We start from the raw sequence: 24,050 nt of genomic DNA, 5'->3' as shown, positions 1-24,050 counted from the left end.
CATTTCGTCCTCGAGACCGCGTTAAAAAATCGGTATCAGTATCATCGCTGTGTTGCAGATGAAGAAAATGAGACCTGATGTGGCTATTTGCCTTACAGGTGTCTTATGGGTCTTATAGGGTAGGTCCTTCCCCACTAGACAAGGAAACTCAACCACCTTGAAGATTCGTCACGTAGTTACCTCAGAGATGCATGTGCAGTGTGGTCCAACTTCCCCTAACCCCCAAACGTGGTGTTCCTCCCATACTTTCATCCCATTTCCTGCACCCGTAGAGACTTTGCAGACGTGATTAACTTGAGGACCCTATCATGGACTGAATTGTGTCCTCCTCAGATTCGTATATGGAAGTTCATACCCCAACTACCTCAAGATACGGCCTTTAAATTGGTAACCAGTGGGGTTGCTAGGCTGGGCCCTAACGCAACCTGACTGGTGTCCTTGCAAGAAGAGAAGACGAGCACACAGAAAAGGCACACCAGACCAGCCACGTGCACACACAGAGGGAAGGCCATGTGAGGACGCGAGGAGAAGGCAGCCCTCGGCAAGCTCAGGAGAGAGGCCTCAGAAGAAACCAAACCTGCCAACACTTTGACCTCAGACTTCCAGCTTCCAGAACCAGGAGAAAATAAATGTCCGTTGTGTAAGCCGCCCAGTCTGTGGTTTTTGTTATGGCGGCCCCAGCAGACTAAAACAGACCCTACCACGGGGAGATTATCCTGGATTACGGGCGATGTGATCACAAGGGTCTTAAAAGAAGAAGGCAGAAGGGTCAGAGCGTGAGAAGAAGGACACGTGAAACAGAGCAGAGGTCAGAGAGGAGAAAAGACGCGCCGTTGCCGGTTTTGCAAACAGACGAAGGAGCCGTGTGCCAAGGAAGCTGGAAAAGACAAGGAAATATATTCTCTACCAGAGCTTCCAGAAGGAAGGCAGCTGGGTCACTCCCTTGATTTTAGCCCGAGGCTGATTTTAGACTTCTGACCTCCAGAACTGTAAGATAATTCATTCGTGTTCTGTTCAGCCTCCAAGCTTGTGGTAATTGGTTACAGCGGCCATCCCATCGGGAACAAATACGAGGGATGACATCACCTGTTCCTCCAAATCCTGTCCTTTCTTCTTGCGGTCCCTGCCTGGCCTCACCCACCTTTCTCAGTTCACACCTTCCCACAGTCTCATCTGGATTATTGCCATCACCTCTGAATTTATCTCCCTGATTCCAATCCCTTTTGTCGTCCAAACTATTTTGCTTCCTTCCGCCAATGTGAGTTTTCGGAAATTTTTCTGAAATGCCTTAACTGGCCTCTAGTCAGCTACAAGACAAGTGCAAAGGTCCCGTCTTCCGTGATCTGTCCTCTGCACGCACTTCCAGCGTGCGCTACGGGTCTCCTACCTCACTGACCCTGCCTGGAGGCCCTTTTTCTAGCCCCAACTGCAGTTCCCCTCTCTCCAGTGCGCCCTTCTGTCTCCAGCCCATGCTGCGTGATTCCATCTCTCCCTCCTGGGCCACAGACACTCCTCTGCAGCCCAGAACTACGTGCCCCCCCTTATTGTAGTCCTTGGCATCTCTTTGAGCACACTGTGCCTACCCCTCACCTCGATGCCTTTGGCTGCTTTCTTCCTTTCTTCACCTGGTCGCCTCCCACTTATTATACTTCAAAACTTACCTCACATGTCACCTCCTCCAGAAAGCTCTCCCTGATGTGCTTCCACCCCCATCACCAATTGGTTGAGCTGCTCATCCTCCGTGCTCCCGTGACACACTTTCTTGATCTCTCACACAGCTAGAGATCCTGGCTCCATACTTTCCCCCACAGCAGATATGTTTTTGCTTGCCTGAATCCTCCATGAAGCTGCATTCATCCAAGCTGGAATTGTACCTTTCATAGAATTCTCCAGGGTCCGGTACAGTGCCTGATATCGACGAGACTAGTGTTTGTGGAAAGAAAGTTTTTAGGGAAAGAGGTAGAACTTCATTTACTCATTCAGGCAACAGCTAGTGATCGGGTGCTCACTATCTGTAAAACACTGTGGGACACACAACTATGTGTTAAGACTTGAGGGACACACAACTGTGTGTTAAGACTTGATAGCCGCCACTTGGAATTTTAAATTTAGTCGGTGGTGAGATGTTATTTAAATGTCCAGCAGGTGGTAGCACCTAACTAGACCACAAACAGTGAGTTTCAGCCTCTGAGGAAGAATTTGTACTTGGAAAACCTGGAAAGGATTTGGAGAATTGGAGTTTCGCTAAGACTAGATCATGGGAATGCAAAGGACACTGGAAACCCAGAAGCAGAAAGTTCTCGCTAATGGGATGTGGGAGCCTCGATAAATACCTAATGGCTTCGTGACATGAACGTGCCTCGTGTTCAAGATGCACTCGAGGGTCACTCTTAGGAGTTTCCAAGGAAGCATCAAATTTCCAAGGTATATTGAACCTGACAGAAGGAAAGGATCATGTAGGCTAACAGGGAGCAAAAGAAAACAGCAAATTGTATTAAGCGACTCACGGTGGCTAAGAATTTTCATCATTAGGCATTCACTTCCTAATAATTGTATGTAATCCAAATGCAGAAGCAGATTGTTAATGACTAATACGGGATAAATGCTATTTTGTTTCAAGGTCAACTTTTGTTCAGGAAAAATGGGAAACAATTCTCTTCCATGACCCCATCTGATAAAGCAGAAGCCAAGCAGATTTATACAAATGAAAATAGGGTGAGTCAGAGCATTTTATCCCATAAATAACGAAAATGGATTCAGGCTGACTTGTCTCCAGGCAACCTATATAAATACAGTCACATAACCCTGATTTTTGTATATAAAATAGATGATCAAGAGATTCACTTAAAATTATTCATGGCTATCTGTTCCCTGTTTTAATAGATCTTAAAAGCTGCTTCCTTGCCAGCCACCCCGTTGTAAACCTTTCCTGACAAAGACTGTGGGCCAAGCGATTCCTTCTGCCAAGATTCTAGTACTCATTACTGGATCTCAAAGCAAATTTAGGTTAAAGAATTTGACATCTACAAAAAATTGTGAATACCTAATGACCATTTGTTTTCTTTTTTATTTGCATGTATATAAATATATAGGTATGTTAGTAAATGAGTGATAATGACGATAAATTAATGTATAGCACAAATTAAAACCTCCTAGAAACTAAACCAAAAGCTCATGTAAATACGAATGACAGATACCAAATAAAATAATAGATAAAAAGATTAGGGATATTACCCACAGACTATGAACTGGAATGAATTAGAGGTCCTTCATATTCCATAGAAAATTAACCAAGTAGAAAAAAATAATAAAGACAAGTAATTCAGAGTTGTCATTTTTAATATCTTTAATAAAGTCACACACCAAGAAATAATGTTCATCTGAGAAAATAGTAAAATGTCTTATTTGTATAGAACGAGGAAAAAAGACCTCAAAAGAACGCATAGTGCGTGCCCTAGATTTTTGTCACATGACCTCACAGTTAAACAGTTGGCTTTTAAATAAGATTTTTTAAGATGGATTGGGTGGCCTTCGAGGCAGTGTGACTCGTCAATTCCAGGTGAGGGTCAATTCCTCCCCCTGAGTCTGCCATTCCTGGATTCATGTCTCCACTCCATGACTGCCTAGCTGTGTGTGGTCCCTCTGTGCCTGTATGCCCAATTGCTGTTTCTACAAAATGGGCATAATAATAGCATCGCTTCAGAGGGTTGTTGTGACGGTTAAGCGAGAGAAGCCAATGAAGTCTTGGCATAGTGCTCAGCACCTAGTAAGCACTTAATAAATACCAATTATTGCTATTGAGATTACTGATTATCTGCCTACTTCTAATTTGTGTTTCACGTTCACGGAGCCTGGATTGGACGTTGCACTGAGAACATTTTTTTGATGTTAGCACTGGTAGCAAAGAACCTGCATTCTGGTCTTGGCTCCGACACTTACCAGATGTGTGGCCTTAGTCGATTTCACCGCCTATAAAATGGGTAAGTAAGTTGCGTTCTACCTTAACTCCCCCCCCCCTCCCCGCCCCTTGCTCATTCCAGGTGAGAAAACAAAATGTGGTTTCGTTTTGCTTTTGCTTCTTTGATGGAAAGCATTATTCACATGTAAAATCTGATGGTGGCGATGATGATGGCTTTGGGACTCAGGGTACCATTAAGTGTAAAAGAACACAGTCCTCAGGTCTGACTAGGCAAGATTACAGGGCACCACTTCTGACTGTCAAATCACCGCCTTCAACATCACGATGACACTCCTCTCAACCAGCAAGGACAGAGAAAGGCAGACAGAGAGAAAGAGACAGAAATTAGTCCTCAGACCCAATCCGACAGTCCTGATCCATTATCATTACTATTATTTTACTGATCCATTATCATTACTATTGTTATATTACTATTTTTTTTACTATTATTTTATTAGTTGTTATTACATTATCATTCTTGCTCTACAGGGCCCTTAAAAGTGTTTTTTTAAGAGGAAAATGAAAATCAAATATTTGGAACCCAAGTTGCCTGGCATATTAACACCGGATTCCTTTCTCTAAGATAGCAAATTACATATTCTGATATATTTATTTTACAAAGCAGGGTATGGAATGATATGAACAGAAAGATCCTCTTGATATTTAAGTTACAGTAAAAAAAGCTACCAGAAAACACTTAATGCTTCTCTACACTTTGTAGATTTCTACACTTAAGTATATGTTAACTTTGACCTAAAAAGGTGAGTAAAACTATTCCAAAATATATGATGCTCTTTGCAATCTCGGTAAAAAGAGAGAGCTACGACAGTGTGCCCATTTTGTGAGGCTTATTAAAGAACACTGCTTTTGAGAATCACTGAAATTGTGAAGGAAGAACCAGTCCTGGGACGATGATACTTAATTATCAGGTGGGGCATCCTTCTGACTTTGTTTTATACCCCTGGGTTCAGCTCTGCTCAGAAATTTGGTCCAAAGATAATAGATCATTGATCCGTTCTAGTTTTACAAAGCTCATTTTAATTAAGAGTTTCTAATAAAAGAATTGTGTCTCCTGCTAAGTCAGGCCTTGGTAAGCTTGCGATAAAATATGCCATAAATATTACATGGCTGCACTGATGCAAAGTTACGTGCAATGCAGGGTTTGAAAAAGTCAAGTGCATGCTATCAAGATCTGCCGCTTTGCAGGTAAAGCCAACGTGTCCGATTAAGACCGTGCTGAAAATTAATACAGTCTTATTATGCGTCTACTGAACTTTATTTTTAGAATCACTTTTACCAAGGGTATCTTAAATACTTTTTAAAATTCTAAGTCCTCCTCCTCTGGCTTCTACAGGGCTGATTCTCGGTGGTGGGGTGAAGGCATTACACAGCAAAAAAAAAAAAAAAAAAAAAATCAGCCAGCTATGTCAAAGCTGAAGCTAAATGTTTCCCCCATAAAACATGAAATTTCCAGATGCATTTCAAAACTGATATTTGGAACAATACAAAAATGTAAAGTGTTTTTAATTTCTTAATACTTCCATTAACTTTTCACATAAACACAGTCACTGACAGATATGTAAGGCAATATCGAATGAATCACAATACTTGGCAAGGGAAGCAAACACCATTTCAGGGTCTAATGTTAGAAAAAGGCCACTGTGGTTCAGATGGACTTGTTTTCATTAAAGACCATAGAGACACGTACAGTTTTCCTGACAATTAACAGCCTCCTTCCCTTGAGGAGAGTTTTTATTTTGCTTTCGACATCTGAAGGAAACAAGCCCAAAAGTCAGAGCTGCTTCTAGAGTTTGACATCCCAAGGCTCAAGCAGAAAGTATTGCCGTTTTCATTTGCCTTATGTCGTCCCTCCAGGGGACTCAGTCCCTACCTTCCTACATCAGCAACGCCTTAAACAATTAGAAAAGAATAATTCATAAACAATTATTCATCGTAAGTTCTAAAATCCGACCCCAGGCAAAAGGATCAAGTTCAAGACATCACAGTACATTGGAAGCACAGATCATCTCATCTTAGATGGAGTCAGCCTACCATTGTGCCAGATGCTTCCATCCAGAACATTGCGCTCGCTCTTCCATTCCTACTTCCCATCCTCCTTGCATTTCTGTACCAAAAAGTGTTCTTTTAAATGTAAGGAAACATGGGGAGAAGGAAGAAAACGCTCAACTTCTCACTTTTCTTACCTTAGTTTTTTTTCCAGTGAACAGACCCCTTATGCAAAAGATATTTTTCCCATCATCATTAGATGGGACTTCCCGATAGCTCTTAACTACAAAGTTAATCTTTGCACTTTACCTACTGAAAGAACACAGCATGCTCTGTATTTCCCTATGAAGTGATTCAAAACTGTAGCTTGTGATACAACAAGCTAGAGACAATTTCAGTAAAAAGGCCTTGCATCTAAATCATATCTGTCACTTCCCTGTCTAGGATAAATTATAAGAGTATCATAGATTCCGATAAACCCGTATGCTAATTTTCTGTCTTGTTGATATTTTCAGAAGATCCCGAAGCCTTAATGTCATTAGGGCAAAAAAATGCAAAACTTTACATCTCTTTCTACGAACAACATTAGGGTAGTAAATGTTCTTTAAAAATATGAGATGGGGCACCTGGGTGGCTCAGTCGGTCAAGCATCTGACTTCAGCTCAGGTCATCATCTCACAGTCCGTGAGTTCCAGCCCCACATCAGGCTCTGGGCTGACAGCTCGAAGCCTGGAACCTGCTTCGGATTCTGTGTCTCCCTCTCTCTCTCTCTCTGCCCCTCCCCTGCTCATGCTCTGTCTCTCTCTGTCTCAAAAATAAATAAAAACATTTAAAAAAAATTTTTTTAAATATGAGACAAAGTAGGGAAACAATGAATGCTATAGCTTCCTTTAAAAAGTTTTTATACTAAATTCACTGATGAGCATAACCTTCAAGTCACCTTCAGAAAGAGTGATTAAAGTAAAGGGTCTAATATAAAATACATTTCAGTAAATGTGAAAATTGGACCAATCATTTTTAAAGCCATGGGAACTTTTTTTCCCTTAATAAGGTGACTGATATAATTCTCTGTGTTATCCTGTTGTGGCCACGCTGAACGATACTCCATGTCACACAGAAGTTACAATTTCAAGCTATAGTCACAAACTGCATTTAGCCTGAGTCACTGGCCGGTATTTTGTTTGTACGCAACGCTTTCCTCCTTCTGTAACCAGTTGGACGCTTAACAATTTCTGCGCTAGTTTAGATACAAGGCAAAGCAGGCTAATTGTGAAGTCAGACATGTGTTTCCTTGTAAATGTCTCTCTGCAGAGTCATCGCATTTTTAAAACCCTGAAGAAAACTAACGGGCAGCAGCCAGCCTGTTAACCATTTGCTGTCACTGCAGAAAGTCCTTTTAGCATATATGCAACATGAAACTCCCAAGGGTTTTTATATTTTTTAATAAAAGCAGAAAGTGAGAAGTAACTAAGGCATAATTATTGCATAATTAGCATCTGGCCTTATCTGATGTCATCTTTCTAACCTAGAGATTGGCAGTACTTTACAGAAGGGCAGAGAATTTTCTTTCTCTTTTCCTTTATTTATCCATCGGAAACTAGAAAATTCCTCCCTTTTTTTTTTCCAGTATTCACAAGTCAGTCCCCTCACTCTGTCATCTGTCTTTCCCAGTAGCTTGAGACTTGGGGCTCTCCTGGACTGAAAGATAACCTGTCACTCAGCAAACTAGAACATCCTTCCCCCACCAGCCTGCAATGCTGCAGTTTTCCATTAATGAGCTAAAAGTAACTCCCTAAATTAACCCCTTCTATTTTAAAATACAAATGGGCCAAGAGAGCTCATAAAAATAAAAAATAAAAATAAAAACCTCTAGAAACTCACTGATTGGCGTGACCACGTCATTTAAGAAAAGAAGACCTAGAGAAAGCACGCTGTGAAAGGAAAATGTTTAATTCTGGGGTGCCTGCTTTTCACAAGCAGTGATTTCTGCGCAGCCATAGCATTTCACATGCAATCACTTGTGCCCATGGCCCCAGCAAACTCAGTCATTACTCTTACATTCTTCTCTTCACTTTGTCTTGCAGGATTTGGAACTTTTTTACCCTGAATTACCCCAAAGCACTAGGCAAAATAAGGGGGCATTTTACCAGGTAGCAGCACCCCAGACAGCAAGAAGTCTATCTATATTCTTTGCTTAAAGAAACATGTTTAAAGATATGTAAAATCTATTCCAAGTCAAGTCAATCCATATCTAAATGGGGAAATATATTACATTTTATATGGAGGGGAAAACATCTGGTTTTATTCAAGGTTGTGGTGAATCTGTTTGGCAACTTTTAAATTAATTTGAAATTAATCCAGGTGCTTTTCAGTCACCGCAGTTACACACAGGGAGTACTGAACAGAATGATGACGCAGCAATTGTCTGTGTTCAAACTTATCACAAACTATATTCCCCTGGACTTTTCACCTCAGCAGATTTCAAATTCCCCTTTCCAAAGAATATTTGACCTTCAAATTTCAGTCCCTGCTTCTCTTGATTTCTTGCACCTATCCTATGTTAGAAAACCCAAACGGGGCTACATGTATATTATTTCTGTTACCTGACTTTAATGAATTTTAGTTGTTTTCAAAATCTGCAATCGGTTCATTGTGCCAACTCTGCATTGCAGAGAAATCTTAGTGTTCAATTCCAGCTTGGCCCCTGCAAACAGAGTCACTCACTACAAACAGGCTTTAATTGTATTTACTCTGGGATAAGAGGGGGAAACAAACCCCCGCCAACCCGACAGGCAACGCTGGGCGATAAGCCCCCCCCCGGGCAGCGGAGTCTCCCGGCTCGCCGGCCTGGGCGCTGTCCTTGGTGCTGCCGGCGCCATAGCGAGCACAAGCGCCTTACCTTCTGCCCCCGCGGAAGCTGCGGACGTCCCCCAAACGTTAAGCGGGATGTAGCGCCATATCCCACCTTTAATACAAATAACTACCCAGGCCCATCCTCTTTGTCCCCTTCCCGAAGCCTTCAGGCCGACTGTTCTTCAAAGTCTTTTTGTTTTTTTCTTCTAGGCCCAACTCGGGGCCTGCGCTCATCTCGGGCTGCTTTAAAAGGAGGAGTGGGGGAAGGGGAGGGAGGCGAGGGGAAATGAGGCTGGGGGAGGGGAAGAATGCAGGGGGAGGGGAGGAAAGAGAAGGGGAGAAGAAAAGGATGGGAAGAAAAAGGTCCAGGAGGAAAGGGCTTGGAGAGAAGGGCAGAGTGAATGGGACTTAAGAAGGCTTAAAGTGGGAAAGCGAAGAGATGCCCAAAAGAAGGGGAAGCGATTCATCACAGAAGACGGGGAAAGAAAAAAGTAATGGAGAAAGGGCCAAAGAAGAGAAAGCCGTGGGTATGAGGAAAGAACAAGGTGGCCAGGGGGTCGGGAGAAGAGCTGTCCGAATGGCGAAGAGTGACTAGACAAAGAAAGGGCGTTGGGTGAATACTCGCACCGAGGGTGTAAAATGCAATCCGAAGGCTAAGAGAAACGGAAAAAAGGGGGCCTGAAGGGCGACAAGTGGTCTGGGACCTAGGAGAGTTGGGGGAGGGGCCGCGGACGGGGCAGCAAAGTCCGGGGTCCGATGCGGCGTGGGCCCACGTGGAGCGGGCGCTGAATCACCGCTAGGCTGTCTTTACCCCCCTCGTCTCCCCCGGCCCGGTGCCCGCAGTCCCCGCCTCCTCGGCCGCCGCCTCCACGGGGCGGGGCCCTGGCCCGGGACCAGCCGCCGCGGCTATAAATGGGCTGCGGCGAGACCAGCAGAACGCTGTGACAGCCACACGCCCCGAGGCCTCCAAGATGAGCTACACACTGGACTCGCTGGGCAACCCGTCCGCCTACCGGCGGGTCACCGAGACCCGCTCGAGCTTCAGCCGCGTCAGTGGCTCCCCGTCCAGCGGCTTCCGCTCGCAGTCGTGGTCCCGCGGCTCGCCCAGCACCGTGTCCTCCTCCTACAAGCGCAGCGCGCTTGGCCCGCGCCTCGCCTACAGCTCGGCTATGCTCAGCTCGGCCGAGAGCAGCCTCGACTTCAGCCAGTCCTCGTCGCTGCTCAACGGCGGCTCCGGGCCAGGCGGCGACTACAAGCTGTCCCGTTCCAACGAGAAGGAGCAGCTCCAGGGGCTGAACGACCGCTTCGCCGGCTACATCGAGAAGGTGCACTACCTGGAGCAGCAGAACAAGGAGATCGAGGCGGAGATCCAGGCGCTGCGGCAGAAGCAGGCCTCGCACGCCCAGCTGGGCGACGCGTACGACCAGGAGATCCGCGAGCTGCGCGCCACCCTCGAGCTGGTGAATCACGAGAAGGCTCAGGTACAGCTGGACTCGGATCACCTGGAGGAAGACATCCACCGGCTCAAGGAGCGCTTCGAAGAAGAGGCACGGCTGCGCGACGACACCGAGGCGGCCATCCGCGCGCTGCGCAAAGACATCGAGGAGGCGTCGCTGGTCAAGGTGGAGCTGGACAAGAAGGTGCAGTCGCTGCAGGATGAGGTGGCCTTCCTGCGGAGCAATCACGAGGAGGAGGTGGCCGACCTGTTGGCCCAGATCCAGGCGTCGCACATCACGGTGGAGCGCAAAGACTACCTGAAGACAGACATCTCGTCGGCGCTGAAGGAGATCCGCTCGCAGCTCGAATGCCACTCCGACCAGAACATGCACCAGGCCGAAGAGTGGTTTAAGTGCCGCTACGCCAAGCTCACCGAGGCGGCCGAGCAAAACAAGGAGGCCATCCGCTCCGCCAAGGAAGAGATCGCCGAGTACCGGCGCCAGCTGCAGTCCAAGAGTATCGAGCTCGAGTCAGTGCGCGGCACCAAGGAGTCCCTGGAGCGGCAGCTCAGCGACATCGAGGAGCGCCATAACCACGACCTCAGCAGCTACCAGGTAGGAAACGCGGCTGCGCGGCCAGCCTGCGCCAGCGCCAGCGCCGCGCGCCCCCGACACTCAGGCACGCGACCCGGCGCGCTCTCCGCCGCGCTCCCCGCCGCGCTCCCTGGCGGCCGCTGGCCAGTGCGCGCGCGCGACGCAGACCCAAGTTAGATCCGCAAAGCGTCCTCGCCCCTCCCCATCCCTTCTCCACTCCTCTTCCACCCACCATCTCCAGCTCCTAAGAGCCCCGACCTTTTTCTAAACGCGTTTTTCCTTCGCGAGCTCTAGTTTTAAAGTAGAAGATACACATGCGGGCAGTTGACAAAGCAGCAACTTTAGGACAGCTTGTGCAGCAACTTTCCCAGCCGCCATCAGAACTCTTAAAATCGCCTTTCAGCCCAAAAGGTTCAGATGAGAAGGGCTCAGTCAGCCGTGGGGTTTCCCCCAAGCATGTTTGTTTCCTGCTGAGACGAGTTCTAGGTCCACCGGTCTCGGTGCATGATGTGCCCAGGAAATCTCTTATTGCCTAACTGATCTTGTTTGTTCATTTATTTGGTAATTCCTTAGTTGGTTTGTTGTTGCTGTTTTTCTTTTAAGGGGCTGAGAGCTACAGGGTTTACGGAGCTGGAGGGAAGTGGGGGGAGGGGTGGTCAGTGCGAAAGAAGTTGCTATTGGAGGAATGAATCTCTGGCTGTGTCTATTTCAGGACACCATCCAGCAGTTGGAAAATGAGCTTCGGGGCACAAAGTGGGAAATGGCTCGTCATTTGCGTGAATATCAGGACCTCCTCAACGTCAAGATGGCTTTGGATATCGAGATCGCTGCGTACAGGTACCGTGCTCACGACGGATGGGGCGGAAACACTAACCGCACTGCGGAGGCTGTTTGGCCGAACCCCCGCCACTTAAGTTAAAGCAAGCAGGTTTCGGCGATTGTAAATCAGTGCCTGGTTTTCTTTATTAATTTAAAAAAAAAAAATCTAAGGAATTGGAAATTTACCACTTTTTACACAGCTTTAAAAGAATGAACATTAGTTGAAATAAGTATTTAAATAAAATGAGGAAGAGCGCCGATTAATTCGGTGCTGATGCTTAATTTTTTTATTTGATTTTCGTGAAAACTGTTTTCCAAATGTTTGAAACAAGAATGGCATTTTGGATGTTAGTATTTCATATGGTGGCTTCAGCTTTTGACTTTATAATGTCAAGGACAAATATCAGGACATTGAATTTCTCTGTTTCTCTGTTACAGCTTACTATTGCCATCATCTGGCTGAGAACAGCTATAGATTGAAAGGATATATATAGATTAGATAGAATATATTAGATAGAATTATAGAGAGGAAGAAGGAGAGAATATATATATATATGTATTCTATTTTATTTATATTTACATGTACAGACCTAGATATACAACCAGACAAAGAGAAAAGAAAAGAGATTATAGGTCTGCTATGTGATGCCACGTTATGGTTAACTAAGTTCATAGGAGAAAATCCTTGACTAAACACTTTTTCTACTACCAAGAAGGTCATCATCGCAACATGACAGGAATAAATGGTATTCAGAGCTATCTCTCTTTTCAGGAAAGCTGAGTGATTATGTTAAATAGACACTTTATGATTAAAATTGCAGGCGAATTTATAACTTGATATTCCCATATTAGCGTATGTATATGTAGCCTAAATTCTGACGTACACTAAAAGGTTTTATAGATACGTTGAACATTATGTTCGCTAAAAGAAATTTAGTGTACATCCTGAAAGTCCAAGTGCTCAAGAAGGTCACTGAGGCCTTCTTGGCCACGAGGGAGCTTTCCAGCATATTCACGGTGCAGCAAATAGACTGTGGCAGAGCTGAGATTTGGCGGCCGGGTGTGTTAGTGGACTATTGGGTGTGGTCAGTTACGGCAGCAGGTGATTGGCTGATGGCCCATGAGAATCTCTGGATATGACACAGATGGCAGGTATGATATGAAATGATAGCAGGTGTTACACTGGCTTGACAGAACCTCTTATGTACGTGATTCTGTTTATTGAAAGGTATCTGCTGCATTACCCATAACATAATGACACTCAGAAGGCCCACTGAGGTTTTACTTATGTCTCGTCTTTTCTGATTCGGTCCTTAGAAAACTCCTGGAGGGTGAAGAGACCAGATTTAGCACATTTGCAGGAAGCATCACTGGGCCGCTGTATACACACCGACCACCCTCAGTCACAATATCCAGTAAGATTCAGAAAACCAAGGTAGAGGCTCCTAAGTTAAAGGTCCAACACAAGTTTGTGGAGGAGATCATAGAGGAAACCAAAGTGGAAGATGAGAAATCGGAAATGGAAGATGCCCTGACAGCCATTACAGAGGAATTGGCTGTGTCCATGAAAGAAGAGAAGGAAGAAGAGGCAGTAGAAAAGGAAGAGGAACAAGCTGAAGAAGAAGTCGTAGCTACCAAAAAGTCGCCAGTGAAAGCGGCTGCGCCTGAACTTAAAGAAGAGGAGGAAGGAGAAAAGGAGGAAGAGGAAGGCCAAGAGGAAGAAGAGGAGGAGGAGGAGGGCGCTAAATCAGACCAAGCCGAAGAAGGAGGATCCGAGAAGGAGGGTTCCAGTGAAAAAGAGGAAGGTGAACAGGAAGAAGAAGGAGAGACCGAGGCCGAAGGTGAAGGGGAGGAAGCTGAAGCTAAGGAAGAAAAGAAACCTGAAGAGAAGCGTGAAGAAGTGGCTCCCAAGGAGGAGCCGGTAGCAGAAGCCAAGGCCGAGAAGCCAGAGAAAGCCAAGTCTCCCGTGCCAAAGTCCCCAGTGGAAGAGGTGAAGCCGAAAGCGGAAGCTGGAGCTGAGAAAGTCGAACAGAAAAAGGAAGAGGAGAAAGTAGAGGAAGAAAAGAAGGAAGCAGCAAAGGAATCTCCCAAGGAAGAGAAGGTGGAGAAGAAGGAGGAGAAGCCAAAGGACGTGCCAGAGAAGAAGAAGGCGGAGTCCCCGGTCAAGGAGGAGATGGTGGAGGAGGTCAGCAAGTCGGTAAAGGTGAGCTTGGAGAAAGAGGCCAAAGAGGAGAAGCCGCAGCCACAGGAGAAGGAGAAGGAGAAAGAGAAGGAGAAGGCAGAAGAGGAGGGAGGGAGTGAGGAGGAAGGCAGCGATAAGGCTCCCAAGGAATCCAGGAAGGAGGACATAGCAGTGAATGGGGAGGTGGAAGGAAAGGAGGGAGAGCAGGAAACTAAGGAGAAAGGCAGTGGGGGAGAAGAGGAGAAAGGGGTTGTCACCAATGGGCTAGACTTGAGCCCAGCGGAGGAAAAGAAGGGGGCAGACCGAAGTGAGGAGAAAGTGGTGGTGACCAAAAAGATAGAAAAAATCACCAGTGAGGGGGGCGATGGTGCTACCAAATACATCACTAAATCTGTAACCGTCACTCAAAAGGTCGAAGAGCATGAAGAGACCTTTGAGGAGAAGCTAGTGTCTACCAAAAAGGTAGAGAAGGTCACTTCACACGCCATAGTAAAGGAAGTCACCCAGAGTGACTAGGATTTGAGTCCATTGCAAAAGGTTAAGCCATATGACAATTTTAATATGCATGTGATTGACAGCTTCAAAACAGAACGGGTTCTCCCATGGGGGCTCCAGACATTGAATTTTACTTTGTGCAATACGAGGGAACTGCATGCAAGCTCAGGGTGCTCCCTCCTCAGTCTTTGGGTGATTCAAATGCATGACATTGTACGTTCCTGGGGAATTGGCCAATTTCCTAAGCTGTTGGAAGGGGGGCACTCGGGGGGGGGGATGTTTTGAGATGTATTCTGCAAAGAACCAACTGAGCCAAAAATAATAAATGAAACACAGAACTCTCTTAGCCTTAAGAAAGCTATATATGAATAATTATGTTTACCTCACTGGTGCATTTAAAATGGACTTTTGTTCATGGGAGAACCTCGTTGACATGCACAGTTTGCAACCTTTCGTTGATTGATGTTAAACGTCACAGCAGTACTTGCTCAATAAAGGTCATATTGGAAACATAGTCGATTGCATGGTGTCCTGTCATTTCGAAGTGAAATCTCCACCACCTGACCCTTTCTTTTCCTACAGTAGGGTATTTGGGGGATTATAAGTGACCTGCATTTCTTCTCATTATTTCCCTGAGGGTGATCACTGGGAAAACATAATCGCCAAAAACGTTTTCAGCCATCAAAATATTTAGCCCAATCTTCCTTTCAAAATTTTAAATGTGTGTCTTTCAAACGAAAACTAAAGCATCAGATAAAAGAGCAAGATTGGTGGGATAAAAGTCTTCAGTATCCAGCTGTTTCGATCCCAAACGAAAACTGAGAACCTCCAAGAGAGAGGGACCATAATGGAGTCATAACTTGTTTCTTGGAGTTGGGACACAAAGAAACTCGTGGCATTTATAACAATGTATCCAGAAGAGCACTGAGATCATTAACAGACCTAACAAAAAATATCCGGTCTCAGATGCATGGTTCTGGTTCAAACGCAAATACACACACATATAAACACACACACACACACACACACACACACACACACACCCCTTTTCTGCAGTACTAATTCTTGATTTGGTTGACAGAGACTTACACTTTTGTGTTTTATTTAGGGAAAAATAATATCAAAAGTAAATAAGATGTTCCACTCGGGAAAAAAATTTTTTTTTCTCTGATGCAGGCAAAAAGTGTTTTTAAATTTAACAACAGCAACAAAAAAGACCAGATCGTGAACAAGGAAATAATAGAACTCCCTGTGCAAAATATATCTGTTCCAGACTTTTTAAACTATTAGTAATTTATTAAGATATCATTCGTTCCAAGTCCGTATTTTGTCATCAATCAGATCATCCCAGTAATACAATCCTTGATGCTCTTTTTAATGGCTTTTCAAGATACCCTAATTTAAAATTTTTTTTTCAACGTTTATTTATTTTTGGGACAGAGAGATACAGAGCATGAACGGGCAAGGGGCAGAGAGAGAGGGAGACACAGAATCGGAAACAGGCTCCAGGCTCCGAGCCATCAGCCCAGAGCCCGACGCGGGGCTCGAACTCACGGACCATGAGATCGTGACCTGGCTGAAGTCGGACGCTTAACCGACTGCGCCACCCAGGTGCCCCGATACCCTAATTTTAATACCTAAATGTACCCAGGAAGCTCACTGCTCATGTCAATATTTGCAGTAATGGTTCCCAATCATTAGCCATGGGCCAATCCTTACAATTTTTGCTATATCTGCATATCATTTGCACAATGTAGTCACATTTTTCCTTAAAAACTCCTGTTTTAGGGGCGCCTGGGTGGCTCAGTCAGTTAAGCTCAGGTCATGATCTCACGGTTCATGGGTTCGAGCCCCACATCAGGCTCTGCGCTGACAGCTCAGAGCCTGGATCCTGCTTCGGATTGTACGTCTCCCTCTCTCTCTGCCCCTCCCCCACTCGTTCTCTCTCTCCTCTCTCTCTCTCTCTCAAAAGTAAATAAACTTTAATTGTTTTAAATAATAAGAAAATAAAAACTCCAGGTTCATGTTAAAACACTACTTTTTCTGGAGCAATGGAATCCATGACATCCAAGGTAAAAGAGAATTGTCAAGTATAATCACCAAAACTTAAAAAGAGTATATTGGAAAAATTCAGGACAGCTCCTAGGATGGAAGGATGCGTGGAAGAGGTTGGGTGTTGGAAAGGACCAGCGAGGACGGCCCCAGGACAGGAGGTAGCAGGAACCATCGTGCAGACACAGGGCTGACTGAACCCCAAAGTTTGTTCTCACTTCATTGGAAGTTTAGAAACACAGCGCGCATTTGTCCCCCACGTTGGCCAGCAAAGCAAGAAGCATCTTGATCAACAGACCCACCAAAACTCACACTCAGGCTGCGGCAGCCTCCCCCCAGAGAAGAGTCGGGGGGCTCTTCTATGAAGTGGGAATAGAGACTGGATCTACGTGATGTGTTAGTTGAATTTTTAAAACACCTACTAAATATATAGCCATTACTACAAAAGTGTTCGTGTGTCTATACCTAAAATCATCTCATTATCAGCACTGGCCCCTGAGGCTACCCCAGCTTAGAAAACCCTATGTGTAGTGTATATTGTTTTAAAATGACAGGACCAGGGCGCCTGGGTGACTCAGTTGGTTAAGCGTTCGACTTTGGCTCAGGTCATGATCTCATGGTTTGTGAGTTCGAGCCCCACGTCGGGCTCTGTGCTGACAGCTCGAAACCTGGAGCCTGCTTCGGATTCTGGGTCCCCCTCGCTCTCTGCCCCTCCCCCATTCATGCTCTGTCTCATTCTGTCAAAAATAAATAAATGCTAAAAAAATGTTTTTAAATAAAATGACAGGACCAATCAGCAGCCCTCCCAAAGGCCAGCATTAGAGACTCGTCCCTTCCGTTCCAACTTTGTTTTCAACCATCTCATTTTCTTTCCTGAGAATAAAAGAATTTTAATAATACATCCACATTTTCCAGACCACTGTTCTGTCCTCTTTAAAAATAATGGGGGGGGGGGGGTGCTTGGATGGCTCAGTCAGTTGAGCATCCAACTCTTGATTTTGGCTCTGGTCATGACCTCACGGTTCAGTTCGTGGGTTAGAACCCCACCTCGGGCTCTGTGCTGACAGCGTGGAGCCTGCTTGGGATTCTTTCTCTCCCTCTCTCTATGCCCCTTCCCCACTCACTCAAAACAAATAAACTTTAAATATATGTATAGTAAGAAGTACCAAAGCTAATTAGTCCTCAATTTTCCAATAGGAAACTGAGGCACAGAAAAAAAAAATTAACTGTCTCTGGGTCACACACTAGGAGATAACAGAGCTGGGATTTAATCCAGAGACTCCGGGTCCACAGCACTTAAGCTTAACCCCTTGCAGTCCACTGTGCCTCAAATCCATCCATTGTGGCCAACTCAATTTATAAGGACGTTCTGGAGCGGTCCCTTCTTGCTTTCCAGCTTGGAAGAAAGAAAACAGATCTATGCCATGAATCTTTCATTTAATACGCTTACAGATCTCTTTACAGTAAAGAAAAAAAAAAGATGCACTATCATTTCTCTGCGTCACTGTTTGCATCACGAGGAGAATAAAACATCCGGATACAAAATAAGCGGTGATTCCTTCTCCCACAACAGCTTGCAGTGCACAAAAATGTGGCAAACACTTTTCTCGTGACAACTTTAATGTTCAATGGAAAAGGAAAGTGTTATTTCTAGCACACTGTCTTCTATTGCCAGTCAGTGCAGAGACAGTATTAAAACATTGGGATATTCATTTCCACAACAAATAGGTTGGTTGTTCCAGTTCGGAGCCAGTTATTTTTTCCTGTTGGTTTATGTCATTTTCCCAAAGGGAAACAGGAGCCATTTTTAACGAAGTTGTTTTCTTGGCCCCGCACAAAATGTGTCCACGCCCAGGGCTCGTCTACCTTTAGAGGTACAGAGATTCGGGGAAAACCCTGGATTGGAGTTAACCTCCCAGGTCTGTAGATAGCTAAATTGTGTGTGTTGAGTCCATTGTATTTCGTCCCTCTAAGGTTCTGCTACAGACTGAAGGTCTGTGTCCTGTAGATTCATACGTGAAGTCCTTGCACCCAATGTGATGGTATTGGAGGTGGGGGGTTTGGGAGGTGCTTAGATTCTGAGGTTGGGACCCTCATGAATGGGATTCGTGCCCCTATAAAAGAAAACTCAAGGAGCTCCCTTCCCCCCTCTTCCACATGAGGATATTAAAAGAGAGACGTCTTTGAACTGGGAAGCAGGTGTTCACCAGGCACTGAAACATGGCGCCTTGATCATGGACTTCCCAGCCACCAGAAGTATGAAAAATAAATTTCTGTTGCTTATAAGCTACCTGGTCTGGCATTTTGGTATAACGACCAGAACAGACTAAGACAGCTTCCACTTATTTATCTGTAAACCAGGGGCCCGAACCTATTCTTCAAAGGGCTGCTGATGTAACTAAATGAGATGATATCTGGAGAAGTACCCAGCACTATTAACAAGTACATAGTAGCTGACCAAAATCATTGCTGAATATATTTAAAGTTGGATCAAAGCTATAGGTACACAATGTATTTAATGTGGTCATAAGAAATTGATTGGAACATTCACATCCTTATATATGATTTCAATGCAGATTGCAATTATAATGAGTTTACCAGAATACATAGAAAATATAAACATCCATGTGTGCATAGGCACATATATTTCTTCATCAGTGTATACTGATAATTCAGTGTATACTTATAATACAGTGTATAATACATTGTAATATATTCATTATCCAGATAGAGAATTTGGGTGGAAAATAACTGCATTTTTCACTGAAATAAACTGTAGACGCTGCTTAGATATCCAATAATCCACCTGTATAGTCACGGGTCTTAAAAGTTTCTTGATGCAAACTATTTAAAATAATATTGAGAATTAGAGAAACAGCTTTGTGCTAGACCTATGAAGACAACTTTAAATCCCCAAATCCACATTGATTGTGCTCAGCTCCCTAATGCCAGGCTCTCTGAATTCTCTTCTACTTCTTTTTTTTTAAGTTTATTTATTTTTGAGAGAGAGAGCGAGAGGGAGTGCGAGTGGGGGGAGGGGCAGAGAGAGAGGGAGACACAGAATCGGAAGCAGGCTCCAGGCTCTGAGCTGTCAGCACAGAGCCCGACGCGGGGCTCGAACTCACGGACCGCGAGATCATGACCTGAGCCGAAGTCGGCCGCTTAACCGACTGAGCCACCCAGGCGCCCCTCATTTGAGGTATTTTGAAAAATTATCACATTATATCTTCAACATGTTATTAATTTTAGGTAATACCCCTTAAGTCTAGTTAGCATTCTTATCTTAGAAGAAACCATAGTTGAAACATATTAGCAGTTGGCTGGATTAAAAGCCCTTTTTTTTATAACATTTGAGGGAAGGGTAATCGTTTCAAAGACCTAAGTAGGATGTTAGATGACTTACACAGGCCCACCCCCATACCAATGGTCTTGCTTTGGGAGATGGTCTTGCAGGGAGATGGGAGAGGAAGAGGGTGAAGAGAGCATAGAATCAAGGGTCCAAGAACTTAAGTAACAATATTGTTTTCGGAAGGCGGACACAGGAGATTCCCGATGCTGAATTAAAATCAGGCTCACAGGGGTGCCTGGGTGGTTCAGTCGGTTGAGCCTTCAACTGTTGGTTTGGGCTTAGGTCACGATCTCACGGTTTCGTGAGTTCCAGCCCTGCATCAGAGTCTGCCCTGGCAGTGTGGAGACTGCTTGAGATTCTCTCTCTCTCTCTCTCTCTCTCTCTCTCTCTCTCCCTCTCCCTCTTCCTCTTCCTCTCGCTCTCTCACTATCTGCCCCTCCCCCACTCGTGCTATCTCTGTCTCTCTCAAAATAAATAAACTTAAAAATATTATAGGATCACAAATTGGAGGCCAACTGAAAATATCACGGGCTCTACCTTTGTGTATTTTCACATTCATGAGAGAGTAGACCATGATGGTACCATGAAAAAGAGATGTTAATGAAATCACCTCCTTGTCTAATTGGTTTTCATCTCTTAAGGGAATTTTGGTGTAGAGGGTAAAACTGCCCGTTTACATTAGAGTTTCTGAATACCCTTAATTTTAATTGTTCATCATCTCCTCCAGAAAACCACAGATTGGTTGAAAACACAGAGTAATAGGGGCGCCTGGGTGGCTTAGTCGGTTAAGTGTCCGACTTTGGCTTGGGTCATGATCTCGCGGTCCGTGAGTTCGAGCTCCGCATCAGGCTCTGTGCTGACAGCTCAGAGCCTGGAGTCTGTTTCAGATTCTGTGTCTCCCTCTCTCTCTGCCCCTCCCCTGTTCATGTTCTGTCTCTCTCTGTCTCAAAAATAAATAAACGTTAAAAAAATTAAAAAAAAAAAAGAAAGAAATAAAGAAAGAAAACACAGAGTAATATAGCCCAAAGTGTTTTCTATGCCCTTGGACTTGGGAAGCCTGGACCTCACCACAAGTCACAACATCTCTACACCTCCCACATTAATTGGAAAACTCAAGGATAGTTTGAATCCTGAGATAATGTTGCTAAACCTTTCTCAACTTAGATGTCAAAAATTGACTCGTAGCCAGAAAGAATATTTCAGCTAAAGAGAACTTTATACCTGAAATAGCCTGTGCTAATATTTAGAAGAATAGAAAGCTAAAGGTTATTAATTTATATCCACTTAAATATATAATATGTGAATACCTGGGGGGGACAAGAAAAAGAAGGTGTCTGTTATTTTCTCCAGATTTCCTTCTAATCCAGACTGCCCAGTTGTTTCTGAACTGGACTTCTGGGTGGCCCAATTAAAATTACAAAGGTAGGGGTGCCTGGGTGGCGCAGTCGGTTAAGCGTCGGACTTCAGCCAGGTCACGATCTCGCGGTCCGTGAGTTCGAGCCCCGCGTCAGGCTCTGGGCTGATGGCTCGGAGCCTGGAGCCTGTTTCCGATTCTGTGTCTCCCTCTCTCTCTGCCCCTCCCCCGTTCATGCTCTGTCTCTCTCTGTCCCAAAAATAAATAAAAAACGTTGAAAAAAAAAATTTTAAATTACAAAGGTAAAAATAACAATAATCATCATTTCTGAGAAATAGCAGGTGCCTAGTAAATAGTAGTAATAGTAATCGTAGTGGTAGCAGTAACAGTTTTAAAGGTATTAATTAAAAGGGGTGCTTGGGTGGTTTAGTCAGTTAAGCGTCCAACTCTTGATCTCAGCTCAGGTCTTGATCTCAGGGTCATGAGTTCAAGCCCCGTGTTGGGTTCCATGCTGGGCACGGAGCCTACTTAAAAAAATAAAAGTATCGGGGCTCCTGGGGGGGCTCAGTTGGTTGAGCGTCCAACTTCGGTTCAGGTCACAATCTCACGGTTCGTGGGTTCGCGCCCCGCATCGGGCTCTGTGCTGACAGCTCAGATCCTGGAGCCTGCTTCAGATCCTGTGTCTCCCTCTCTCTCTCTCTGTCTCTCCCCAACTCACACTCTGTCTCTCTCTGTCTCTCAAAAATGAATAAACGTCAAAAAAAAATTTAAGTATTAATTAAAATAGTATTAATGTTTACGTATTAAATGTTTACAAGTGATACCCACAAAAATTTAATCTATAACAAACCTTCAAGAAGAAAAGTTAGATACCTTTAAACTCTTATTTATTATTTGCTATTTAGAGTCACAGAATCCTAAAAGTTGGATTAGCTGGTGACATTGAACTCCCCTTTTCCATGAATAGAAAGTAGTTGCCTATCCTATCATTGAGTACCTACAGTGACAGGGAAGTTATTTTGTTCTCAGGCATTCATCAGGCGGCTTGAACTGTCTCCCAAGCCTTCTTTCCACCATTCCAGTATCTGACCCCCTACAATTTTCACCCACTAGTGAAAGTTCGGAGGCGTCATATAAACCTCTATTCCTTTTTTCCCAGAATGGACCTTCAGAAAGGTGAAGGCCCAGGCCCAGATCCAAATAACTCATCACAATAATAAGTTTTAAGTTTATTATATATCAGGCATTTTACCTGTAATAAATCATTGAACCCTCGTAAGATATATATATGCAGGAATTATTTTCATTGTCATTCTTTGCAGAAGTTTGGGCCTAAGGATTAGAACCCAAGCCTTTCTCATATAAAACCCATATCCTTTCCACTGCATACAATTATAGAAAAGATAGAAAATATATATTCTGTGTTTGTTCGCCTCTGGAATGAACCTCTACCCATTGAGCCCTGCCTGCCCTAAGCAGTCCCCGTTGTCCATTTTTTAATTTGTGGAGGAATTGACTGACCTCCTGGAGTGTTATTTTAAAATCATTGCTATAGGGGCGCCTGGGTGGCTCAGTTGGTTAAGCATCCGACTTCAGCTCAGGTCATGATCTCACAGTCCGTGAGTTCGAGCCCCGGGTCAGGCTCTGTGCTGACAGCTCAGAGCCTGGAGCCTGCTTCGGATTCTGTGTCTCCCTCTCTCTCTGCCCCTCCCCTGCTCATGCTCTGTCTCCCTCTGTCTCAAAAATAAATAGCAACATTTTAAAACATTTTAAAAATAAATAAATAAAATCATTGCTATAGAAGTGGCAGAAACATTATACTCAACATCAGCTCCCTGTGTTGTAGTCTAGGTTCCATTCTCCTCTGCATGAATATGTAAATTTGTTTTGTGGAATCCTCTTTACATATTAAAATTTTGATTGGTGCATGAAACACTTTATGTCCCTAACTGGCCATTTTTTCAGACTCCAAAAAAAGCAATAAGCAAACAAATTAATGTTTTTTCTATTAGTTACTCACCTATAATACATAACTGATTCTGTAGCCAACGCAACAGGTACCTGCCTATCACCTTTGATCAACAGTTTGCTCCTTAGAGATAGCAACAAGAAAAAGCATTTTGATCGGATTAAAGTGATTAAGTATCAAGCAAAATTATTTCTATATACCTATCATTAGCTAGGATACACTCCTAAAGTGTATCTGACATGTAGCATGTTGGAAATTTGGACAAATTTGATTATTTCACTTCCATGACCCACTCGCTGGAATCTGTGACTATCATCAATTGAGACGAAATTTCCTTGGCCAGGCATTATTGCCCAGCCTAATAATCACCATGTCCCTGTGAAAGCAGTTTACCATGCCTATCCACTGGGCTCATTCCCTTGGCATATCAGAAAGAACATTATACATAGAGACAGATCATATGGCCATGACATTTGGCGAGCTGACGCCCATCTCCATTCTTCATCAGCTACCCATGAAATGGCCACCAACACTTCTAAAGTTATCACTATCTCATTGGCAATCAGCAAACTGCTTTGCCTTGTATTTTCTGTGAGGAATATGCTTATCGTTCTCAGGAAGAGACACGGATCTCAACGTCCTCCTTAAGGGGTGCAAAATACAAGGTCTGGGAAAGGAAAGTGAAAGAGAGCTTTCAAAGCATTTACTTCCTCCTCAATGTGGGTAAAAAGAAGTGAACTCTCATGGGAGAGAGGAGGAAGTCTTGCCAAAGGATGAGAAGATGAATAACAGTAGAGACTTGTGCCTTGCCCACATTAACATTCTATATTTCTGTGTGTTATCAGAAAAGAAAAGGGGTGCCTGGGTGGCTCAGTCGGTTGAGCGTCCGACTTCGGGTCAGGTCAGGATCTCGCAGTTTGCGGGTTCAAGCCCCGCATCGGGCTCTGTGCTGACAGCTCGGAGCCTGGAGCCTGCCTTGGAT

General features: G+C 44.4%; 1 protein-coding gene across 1 annotated transcript; it reads left to right on the top strand.

The window, feature by feature from the left end:
* The first annotated feature begins 9,789 nt into the window (after positions 1-9,789).
* Positions 9,790-14,515, top strand: NEFM (neurofilament medium chain). Its single transcript, XM_047856662.1, has 3 exons — positions 9,790-10,869; positions 11,561-11,685; positions 12,985-14,515. Exons 1-3 carry the CDS (start codon positions 9,790-9,792, stop codon positions 14,363-14,365), a joined length of 2,586 nt encoding a protein of 861 aa, XP_047712618.1. The 3' UTR covers positions 14,366-14,515.
* Positions 14,516-24,050: the final 9,535 nt, after the last annotated feature.

This window comes from Prionailurus viverrinus, chromosome B1 (genome assembly GCF_022837055.1).
Source record: "Prionailurus viverrinus isolate Anna chromosome B1, UM_Priviv_1.0, whole genome shotgun sequence".
Lineage (NCBI taxonomy): Eukaryota > Metazoa > Chordata > Mammalia > Carnivora > Felidae > Prionailurus > Prionailurus viverrinus.
The sequence above is the reverse complement of the archived record's forward strand: the minus strand, read 5'-3'. Positions and strand labels throughout refer to the sequence as shown.

What these genes read in the sequence shown, in the direction of transcription:
- NEFM (XM_047856662.1), top strand. Translation starts at nt 9,790, where the DNA reads ATGAGCTACACACTGGACTCGCTGGGCAACCCGTCCGCCTACCGGCGG. An exon ending in ACGACCTCAGCAGCTACCAG is followed by an intron (nt 10,870 to 11,560) that starts GTAGGAAACGCG and finishes TGTCTATTTCAG; the next exon opens with GACACCATCCAGCAGTTGGA. An exon ending in ATCGAGATCGCTGCGTACAG is followed by an intron (nt 11,686 to 12,984) that starts GTACCGTGCTCA and finishes TTCGGTCCTTAG; the next exon opens with AAAACTCCTGGAGGGTGAAG.